General features: G+C 40.1%; 1 protein-coding gene across 1 annotated transcript in view; it reads left to right on the top strand.

The window, feature by feature from the left end:
* The window catches only part of LOC112452502 (titin-like), a 12,675-nt gene extending 2,062 nt beyond the window's left edge, over positions 1 to 10,613 (top strand). The window contains exons 7-9 of the mRNA XM_025012750.1: positions 1,257 to 1,469; positions 1,578 to 10,531; positions 10,599 to 10,613. Coding sequence (XP_024868518.1) covers positions 1,257 to 1,469; positions 1,578 to 10,531; positions 10,599 to 10,613 — 9,182 coding nt within the window. The remainder of the gene's footprint in view (positions 1 to 1,256; positions 1,470 to 1,577; positions 10,532 to 10,598) is intronic.
* Positions 10,614 to 10,645: the final 32 nt, after the last annotated feature.

The raw sequence follows: 10,645 nt of genomic DNA, 5'->3' as shown, positions 1-10,645 counted from the left end.
TGTGTGTGTGTGTGTGTGTGTGTGTGTGTGTGTGTGTGTGTGTGTGTACATATAATCTCAAGTTCTTTATACATATGCACGAGATTCGAATTTATTTGAAACTTCTTTCAATATTTTCATTGAGCATATTATTGTTTTTTGTATAAAGATTGAATCGTCCTAAATTTTATCCACAAGAATAAGTATTATCTGATTACAGAAAGAAGAGATGAAAGGAAAGCTACTCATGTACAGGATATTCGAGAAATTAAAGGTTTGGAATAATAAATTTCGACGCACGAGATATCTATTTGTATGACTTACCAATTTGACGAATTGGTTTCTCGTTATAATATAAGCAGTGCTATTGCAATTATTTTATTATAGTTTTACCGTCAGCGAACAATTAACGCTATATATTAGTAATGCTAATTAATTTGATTCAGGATGGACATAAGTCTCTATTAATGGATTGATAGATATATAAAAAAGCAATATGCTTAAATCTATCTTTATGCTATAATTACTAGTTTTGGTAGAAATTAAAGTTTTAATCAATACCATATTTCTTATGATATTTTTATTATATTAGTTTTAAAATACTTATATGCGAAATATAAATATTAATACACAGAGAAAAACAAAAACTGTATACTAAGATACGATATTCACAGCTGTAACGATCACTATTTTATTATGCTTTCAGATGTATGAAGCTTTGCTTGATCGAATAATAGCTATGCAATTTTTTTTGCTTATGCCGCTATGCTTTCCACACGCGATAAATCCTACTACCTTATATAACACAATATTCACCGTTCGCATTTTAATCAGCCACTTTCCATGTCAACTTCGAAATCAATGCTTTGCGACTCGATGCTCACTCGCGCTACACCGATTGTGCCTTGCAATGTAAGTTCTATACATTTATCGATACTTTGCTCAACACAAAATAGTATGAGATATAAGAATTTAGCATAATCATACGATTAATAAATGTTACATTCTATTAAACTTATTTACAATAAAATTCTACATTCACACGTTTCTGAAAATCCAAACACTTGTTATTTGTTTGTTTGTTTGTTGAGCACATATCGTAATCAAATACACGCTCTTTAGTCGTGAAATAAAGTATGCAAGATATAAAGAACAAATGAATGAATAAATGAGAGGGAGAGAGAGAGAGAGAGAGAGAGAGAGAGAGAGAGAACGCAAAAGTAAAAACATCACGCAACACTCACGTCTGACACAAAATTCTCACATACTTTCCACAGAATACGAGGACACACGGCAGGCACACACAACATTGCGCAAACGCAAAGACAGAAAACCAAGGAATCAAATTGAAGAAACAACACAAGATAGGGAAGAGGGGGTTCAATTAATAAAAATCGAGGAGGTCGAGGAGATTGAAAAAGAAAGAAAAAGGGAAGAAATTGAAGAAGAGGTTATTGAACTCGAACGGGACTCAAAGGGCAGATTGATTCGTAAGAAAAAGCAAGATGAAGAAAAACAAATAAACATAGAGGAGGAGGAAGAAACAGTTGATAAAATTAGAAAGACGTTAACACCAAAAAGATCAAATATCGGTAAAGACGAGATGCAACTGGAAGAGATAGAAGAATTTGAAGTAATAAAGGATCAACTATTGCCATCTATGGTTTTGAATGTATCTAGCCAGCGAACTCAAGTAATACCATTAGACCGAACAATCGAGCAAGCACCTGGCAAACCTGAATTTGAAAAAGCTAAATACACATTAAACACTGTTATCGCGCTAACGGAACAAATGACATCGGTACATGAAAAAGAAATTGACCAAGTGACGAGGGTCAAACCTATCGAACGTAAAGCGTCAATATCAATCTCATCTATAGAACCATATTCAACCACAGAAACTACTGCACATATATCTACTGATGATTTCTCTGGCTCCTTCAAGGCAACTTCTTACGAAGCTACACCTTCTGTAATAATGAAAGAAAGTCTTCTCATCAGCGAAACACTGGCTCACGATGAGGGTATATCAAATCTAACTTTGACCACACCAGAAACGAGTCGAAAAGCAGACGTGCAGGTCACCGTGCAGGAAGCCGCAACTGTTAGAGAGACCATAGTTAATCAAAGCGAAATACCCACCGACGATTTTATAACACCCTTAAGCGCTAAGGCGGAGGATATTGTCTTGCCGCAAATATCACTTTCGGTTTATGAGATACAGGAAGGTTTGACTGAAGATAAATTAGAACCTGTTAAAACGATACTTACAAAACCTCGAGTTAACGTCAATGCAATTGAACCGTTAATGGTGGAAGAGATTCATTCCGAAGATAAACCAGGAAAATATTATCCGGAATTGATAGTACCTACTGAAATCGCTACCGAAACGATAATCTCGCAACGACAACACGTTACCGAAGAGATGAACGCACCCGAAAAAGAAGGGGCATACATTCCAGGTAGATTACCGCCGAGTCAAACAGCTCAAATCGGAATATCCTACGGGAACGAAACAGCTATTATTCGTCACGATCTCGTGCAGGAGCGTGAAGGGGAATACATTCCCGAGCGTAAAGTAGATTCTTTCGAAGCTACACCAAATGTCACTTTTCTGGAAGGAGTCGCGATATCAACAATCGATACTCAACAAAAAGAGGACGATTTAACAATCGAAGAGAGCAAACAGGTCACGGCCGACTTAAATATTGTTGAAATTATGTCAGCTGTGACGATAGAGACGATGACTTCCGAAAAAGAACGAGACTATCGTCCCGAAGAAAAGCCTACTACTAAACTGGCCGTTACGTCGATCTCTCCATTGGAGATTGGTTCTATTACAGACACAATTGTTCAAGAATCCGAAGGAACTTATAGTGTCGATCAAAAACCATCCGAAGTGCTGGCGGAAACGTCGGTCAGACCGGAAGAACACATCTTGATATCTCAAGTTCAAACCGCGGATTATCCCGCGGATTTAAAAGACACGCTCAAGTACGTCTCAGAGAGCGGTGTCGTATCCATTCAGTTGACCGAAGCGAAAACTGTCCTCGAAACGCTCACTCATGATCGAGAGGCCAGTATGAAGGAAGATGCTAAACCGGAAATCCATACGATCGAGACGGTCTACGACGCTGTCAGAGGTATCGAGATATCGCAGACTACTTCTATAGAAAAAGAAGCCGAACTGAAAATCTTTGAAATGCCTGAATCACATCGCGGGAAAACGGTGCCCACTCATCCAATGATCTCCCTTGAAGTTCAGGAAACTCAACCTGAAAATGATTTAGGTGAAGTCACGAAAGAAGCCTTACCAACTGCTATAGCTAAAATCGAAGCGGTCAGTCTGCAAGAAATGATCGTTGGCGAAACTGTTGCGGCGGAAGGTATAGCTCCGGCGAGGAAGGATAAGAGTCCTGAAACAATGATCGCCGAAATCTCGATGAACCAGATTGAAAGCTTGCACACCACAATGATCGTAGCGGGGGAGAAAGAAACCGAATATCTTGAAACAACCGATGTTAAGAGTGCGTTTGCAAATACTGAATATATGACACAAGTGGCTCCGATATGCGAACAAGTAAGAACAGAATCGCCGACCGAAGAGTACCTAGTGGTAGACCAACCTGTAAGTGGAAAAGCATATCCATCTCACGTTCCTATAGAAACTATCAGCATCGTTATGCAAGAAACCGCAGAAAAGGAAGACGTTTATAAAGCGGATGTAAAACCCGAGGGAAAAATAGCGAACATCGAACTCACGGAAACGAGGCCTGGTGCCAGCGTTTTAGAAATAATTCCACATGATCTCGAGAACGTTTACACACCGGATACTGGACCAGAGACCCATACGGTTGAATCGTCCATAACTGGTCACATCATCGCGTCGAAGGCAGAAATCTTAGTGGAACAAAGTGCTGGAAAGATAAGCAGTGACCTACCAAAATCAGGCAAAGCGATAGTACAACAAGAAACTCTGGAAGAGTTGATAGTAACTGAAACAAATGTCGGCGAAGCGGAGCGAATCAGGGATGATGATGCAAGTCCTATTAAACAAAACGCCGCAGTTCAAGTATGCGCTCGATCTGAAAAACTGACCGTCACAGAAGTAACGACCGTACTGAAGGAAGAAGAATTGTCAGTGGAAAAGTTGCCAGACAAACGAAAGGTTGTGTTAGACATAACTGAAGGCCATGAGATAGCCGAAACACAGGAGATGATTCTTGCGAGCACTCTAAGTGCATTGAAAGAAGAAAAACCGAGTCAGGAAAGTGCCAACCAATTGCAAAGCGGACTAGACGTTGTACAACAAATGGAAGTATCGGTATCTGAGAAAGAATCTCCTTTAGAAACTGATATAAAACCTGATATTAAAAAGGTAGGTATTACTTTCCAAGAAGGAGAGAGTCTGACAATTGAAATTACGCATCCCGAGGACAAAGAAGATATCTTTGATGAAAAGCAAGCGCCAAAAACAGCCGAAGCTACAATTGACGTAGTAACACAGAACATAGCATCGACATTTGAGATTGTTAGTGACGTCGCTCCAACTGAATTATCTGCCAAACCTACTCAAGAAACACGTCCTAAAACGACATTATTACCATTTGAAACAGCCGTCGCTGAAGAAGTGCAAACAAGAGAAACTGAAAAGCCTCTTCATCATATGCCAGTGCCAGAGAAGAGAGCTAATTTTGAATTTGTAATGGGTGAAGGCCTTATTGTTTCTTCTGTAACAGCGGGTGACAAAGAAAGCACGCTAGCAGAAATGGAGAAACCACAATCGAAATCTGCTATTTTGGATATCCCTACTCATACCGTGGCAGAAGCTGCTGAAGTAAACGCGACCGATAATATCAGCGAATTAAAACGCGAAGAGACGATCTCCGCAATGGCTACGACTGAGCACATCACTCATCATAGTATTGTTACGTCCGAAATGTCAACTGGTGATTCAGAACAACCTATGCTTGATTTCGTCAAACCAGATAAGAAGAAACTCGACGTGTCATTCGAAGAAGAAACAAGCGTAACAGTAATTGAAACAATTGCGTCTGACAAGGAGCGAGAATATTTGAAGAAACCGGATATCATCGGTGAAAAAGTTACTACCAGCTTTGACGCGCATAAAATCGCCGAACTCACTGAAGTTACACCGGCCATTTATCTAGGAGACTTTGATGTGAAAACACCAATGAGAGCAGCTGCAAAAGAGGAACGTTTGCCGTTTGAGAGTATCGTTCAAAGCGAAACTGTTGCAACAGAAACAGAAATAGAATTTCAGGATAAACCAACCAAAACCGACACGGCTCAAATATCCATCGATGAGATTATTAGTGCAACTATGTCTACCGAGATTTTAGGCGAAAAGGAAGATATTCTCCAAATTCCCGAAAGACCTACGGAGAAAAGAGCCGGGATTCAATTTGCCGGACATATTATTGCTGAGAAGAGCGAAGTCACTCCAGATTCCAGCGCTGGAGAATTGATGGAGACAAAACCGACTTCTATTTCAGCTATTTTCTCAAGTATCCCATTAGAAGCAATAGTAGCAACGGAAACGCAGCCAACAGAAGCGGAGGCTATACTTGGGAAAGATAAAATACCATCCGTGGCTCAAGCTGATCTTTCCATGATAATGGAACAAAGTGTGCAGGTATCTTCTGTAATCTTGGAGGATAAAGAAACTGAATATAAGCCAAAAGAAATACCGAAAGCGAAAATAGCGGAGAAAACTCTAATCGAAACTCATGGCGTCGCCGAAACAACAATGCAAATTGCTAATTTTAGTACTGGTGAAATTGCTATTGGCGAAGCACCACTGGCTGCCATCGCAATTTCAGATCACATAGTTTTTAATCCGCTAATGGAATTACAGCCTATTATTCAAGAAGAGGAAGGGCAATTTACACCAGCTTTAATACCGGAAAATAAAACTGTAAACGTCAATATGGAAGAAGGCAAAGCAATCGCGAGTACAGCACATATAACACCGGCGGATAAAGAATCGCCGTATGTCGCCCAGGAACAACCTCGTAAACGCGTTGCTTTATTTAATATCGATGCTACTTATAGTATAGCAGAAACGACTGCGGTAGATATCGGACATTCCACAGGGGAAGTAGCCATCGAAAAGCCAAACATGGAAACAGTATCGTCTACACGCGAAGTATATCAAAGTCTCTTAGTGACTGAAGGCATGATTCAAGATCGAGAAAAACCCTTCGAAGATAAATTCATGCCAGAAGTACACAAAATAGAATTATCTGTTGAAGAAGGCAAGAGCGTTACCTCTGTTACAGAAATTAAAATGGCTGATAAAGAAGCTCCCCTCGAAACGTTACGAGAAGACAAATCTCGCTCGGCATTTTCAGTTATTATTCCTGGCCACGAAGTCGCCGAGAAATCTGAAATAATTCCCAGTTCAAGCACAGGTGAAATGAGCGAAGTTGTAGCACCGACAAAAGTAACCGCGCTAATTGGCCAAAAACCTTTTGAGACAGTACAACTGACCGAACAAGTTCTTGTGGAGAGAGAAATAAACAGGATTCGGGAAACGCCACTGACAAAAACAAAAGCACGTGTTGTTTTAGATGAAAATAGATTCGTCGCCATTACAGAATCAATTAATGCTCAAGACGTGGAAGAGGAATTTGCTGCGAAAAAACTTCGCCAAGAGGCGGCAAATCTCTTGATGGAAGGTAAAGAAGTAGCCGAACGAATGGAAATTAATTTACGCGAAGGACTTGGAGAATTACCTGTGGCACTGAAACCGATTATATGCGAAGCACATAGAACACACTCTACTTTGGAAAGTATTGATGTCAGCGAAACAGTTCCTCAAGAGCAAGGCGCAATATTTAGTGACAAATTCAAGTCTGATAAGCGTAGCGCCGAGATTAGCTTCGTTGAAGGGAAAAGTATTACTGTAGATCATATCGTAACACAAGACAAAGAAGAAACGATGAATATTCCGAAATATGAAGAGAGTATGGCAAAAGTAAAACTAATAAAACCTGGCATAGATATTGCACAAAAAACACAAATATTTATCGAGCAAAATACCGGATTGGTTAAACCTTTTGAAAAGGTACAAGCGGAAGCCCACGTAAAGCAAGATGCGTTTCAATCTATCGTTGTCCATGAAGTTCCAAGTGCGGAAAGCGAAGGCACTTTTGATAAGTACCCGAAGGTAATATTTAGCACAGCTATGCCAACATTCGAAGAGGATCATGGTGTATTTATCACGGAGATAACATCTGGCGAAATCGAAGCGTCACTGAGAGAGAAAAAACATGAAATGTCACAAACAGCTGTCCACACTATTGTTACCGAACACGGTATGATAGAGACCACGATGGTGGAATCACGAGTCGATGTACCTGAACAACCTCCCGGTTACATTTCAATACCTCAGATTGCTACGCCAGCCCGAGATACGTTTGAAAGTATTATTGTTAATGAAAATATTGCCGAAGAAAGCGAGAAGACTTTCGATGGTCTTTTTAAACCTGCGACACAAAAAGCAAATATCGATGTAACAGAGATAAAGCCATTACAGGTTTCAGAAACAATTGTCGAAGACAAAGAAAAGGTATTAGATATAGCTTCAAAGAGAACTGAAGTCAAAGCTACGACAGATATCAATTTATTCCAAACTATCGAAGGTTCTTTCGTGGAAAGTATACAAAGTACTCGAGAGCTCTCTGAGGAGAAACCACTTCCCTCTCAAGCAAAACTCATTCAGACCACGGTGGAAACAATAGTGAGGTCAGAAACAACGCCAGCCGAAAGGGAGGACGTTTTTGAGAGCAAGTTTCAACCCGAGAGGCAGAAAGGTAAACCGCAATTCGAAAGTCTTACTACGGTTGTAATTACTGAGATAGCTTCTAATGAAATCGAAGACATCTTACCTGAAGCTGTTACACCAAAACAGCACCAGGCACAATCAAGCTTAACAGGCAGAGAAGCCGCGGAAATTCTTCAAATAGTTACAGCAAATACAACTGAAGATCTTGCAAAATCTACCAAATTATACGAACAAAAGGGTAAACCAGGACTCGAAGAATTATCATCTGTGACCGTTTCCGAAATTATTTCCAATGAAGTTGAAGATGTCCTAGCTAGTAAAGTTATTCCAAAAGACCGCAAGGCTGATTTTAATATTTCTGGTAGAGAAATCGCCGAAATAATTCAAGTGACAACAATATCCGAGACCGATGAACTTGCTACAGAAAGACCTGAAGAACAAAAAGGTAATCGACAAGTCGATGAATTAATTCCGTTAACCATTTCACAAGTAATTTCTAATGAGGCCGAAGAAATATTAGTTAGCGCTGAGCTTCCCAAGGGGAAAATCAAAGCGCAACCAAATTTGCTCGGTAGAGATATCGCGGAAACGATACTGACCGTAACAATGACTAATGCCGAAGAACTTGTTCCTAAAAAAGAAACCGAGAAACAGAAAGGTAAACTCAGCCTCGACGAATTTACGCCTTTAACAATTTCACAAATAGAATCTCAAGAAGCAGAAGATATTCTCGACAGTCCCAAAGTACCGACCGAGAGAACGGCGCAAACAAGTTTGTGTGGCAGAGACGTAGCAGAAACTACGGAAATAACGGCTATATCAAGCCTAGGTAAATTGGTTGAACTTCAAAAGCCCGAAATACAAAAGGGAAAACCAAATCTCGGGGAGTTATTATCCTTAAGTATAACGCAAATTGTATCCAATGAAGCGGAAGCTCTACTGCCTAGCCCAGAGATGCCCACGGAAAAAATGGCGCAAACTAATTTAACTGGTAGAGATGTAGCCGAAACAAGTCAAATTTTAATGATGATGAGTACAGAAGAACTTTCAAAACAAGTACCACCCGACGAACGTAAAGGGCAAGTACAAGTAGAAGAATTATCCTCCTTGACAATATCTCAAGTATTATCTCACGAAACCGAAGAAACTTTCGAGAGTCGCGATGCACCTAGTGGACTCACAGCAATGCCCATGATGTCTGGTAGAGAAATAGCCGAGACTTCTCAGGTACTCACTGTTAGCAATGTCGAAGAACTTTCGAGACTCGAAAGTCCAGCAAAACAAAAAGGTAAACCACGATTGGATGAATTTTCGTCACTTATGGTTTCTCAAGTAATATCTACCGAGACGGAAACACAATTGCCGAGTTTAGAAATATTAGATGAGAAAATAGCCACACCACGTCTCTCAGGTAGAGAGATAGCTCAAAAAATCGAAATTGTAACCGCCGCAGCCGTTGAAAATATACCCGAGTTGAAGAAAAAAGATGAACAAAAGGGAAAACCAGATGTTGAAGAAATGAGTTGTATTACTGTGTCTGAAGTAATTTTTACGGAAACAGAACAAGAATTACCGACACAGGACACTCCAAAATCGCAAAAAGCTCTGCCAAAATTATCTAGCATAGAAGTCGCAGAGATGTCAGAAGTTTTGACAGTGAGTAACGTCGAAGAACTTGCAAAATCACAAGTTTCCGAAGAGCATAAAGGTAAACTAAATTTAGACGAACTAATGCCATTGTCGATCTTTGAAGTAACTTACAATGAAGCCGAAAAGGGATTATCCACTCCAGAGGAACCGACTAAGCAAGTAGCCGAAAAAAGTCTGCTGGGCATGCGCGTTGCCGAGAAATCGCAAACACTTGCATCATTAACAACGGAGGAGATGACAGAGTCTGCGAAACCTCTGACGAAAAAAATTATACCGGAACAAATACCATTTGAGACTATAGAGCAGATTGAATCAATTCCTCATGAAAGCGAACGTTTGCTCCTTCCCGATAAAAAGACACCAAGTACAACAGCTGATGTTTCATTCCATGTTTCTGAAGGAGTCGAAATTATCCAAGTAACCGCTACGGAGAAAGAAGCAAAAGAAGTAATAAGGAACTTGGAAGAAGCAAATCAACAAATAGCCGAGCAGAGCATGCCAAGCATGGGCGTTGCAGAACAGTCTCAAGTGATAACGTCATCAATAACAGAAGATATGACAGAGTTTGTTAAGCCTGAGATAAAGAGAATAATACCGGAACAAATACCGTTTGAAAGCATACAGCAGATTGAATCGATTTCTCATGAAAGAGAAAGTTCGCTTGTTCCTGATAAAGCGACATCAACCGCAACGGCCAACGTTACATTCCGCGTTTCTGAAGGTGTCGAAATAATTCAAGTAACCGCTACAGAGAAGGAAACGAAAGAAATCATGAAAAGTTTGGAAGAAGCAACTAAACAGACAGCCGAGCAAAGTATGCTCAGTATGCGAGTTGCAGAACAGTCTCAGGTAATTGCGTCGTCAACAACGGAAGAAATTACAGAATCCGTTAAGCCTGAAATAAAAAGAATAATACCGGAACAAATACCGTTTGAGAGTATACAGCAGATTGAATCAATTCTTCATGAAAGCGAACATTTACTTCTCCCCGATAAAGAAACGCCAAGCACAACGGCTGATGTTTCATTCCGCATTTCCGAAAGTGTCGAAGTTATTCAAGTTACTGCTACGGAAAAGGAAACAAAAGAAGTCGTAAAAAGCTTAGAAGAAGCAACTAAACACATAGCCGAGCAGAGAATGCTAGGTATGCCCGTTGTAGAACAGTCTCAAGTGATTACATCGTCAACAACAGAAGAAATGTTAGAA

Source organism: Temnothorax curvispinosus, unplaced genomic scaffold (genome assembly GCF_003070985.1).
Source record: "Temnothorax curvispinosus isolate PA1 unplaced genomic scaffold, ASM307098v1 QBEX01003408.1, whole genome shotgun sequence".
NCBI classification, from domain to species: Eukaryota; Metazoa; Arthropoda; class Insecta; order Hymenoptera; family Formicidae; genus Temnothorax; species Temnothorax curvispinosus.
This window is presented reverse-complemented; position numbering and strand designations above follow the sequence as displayed.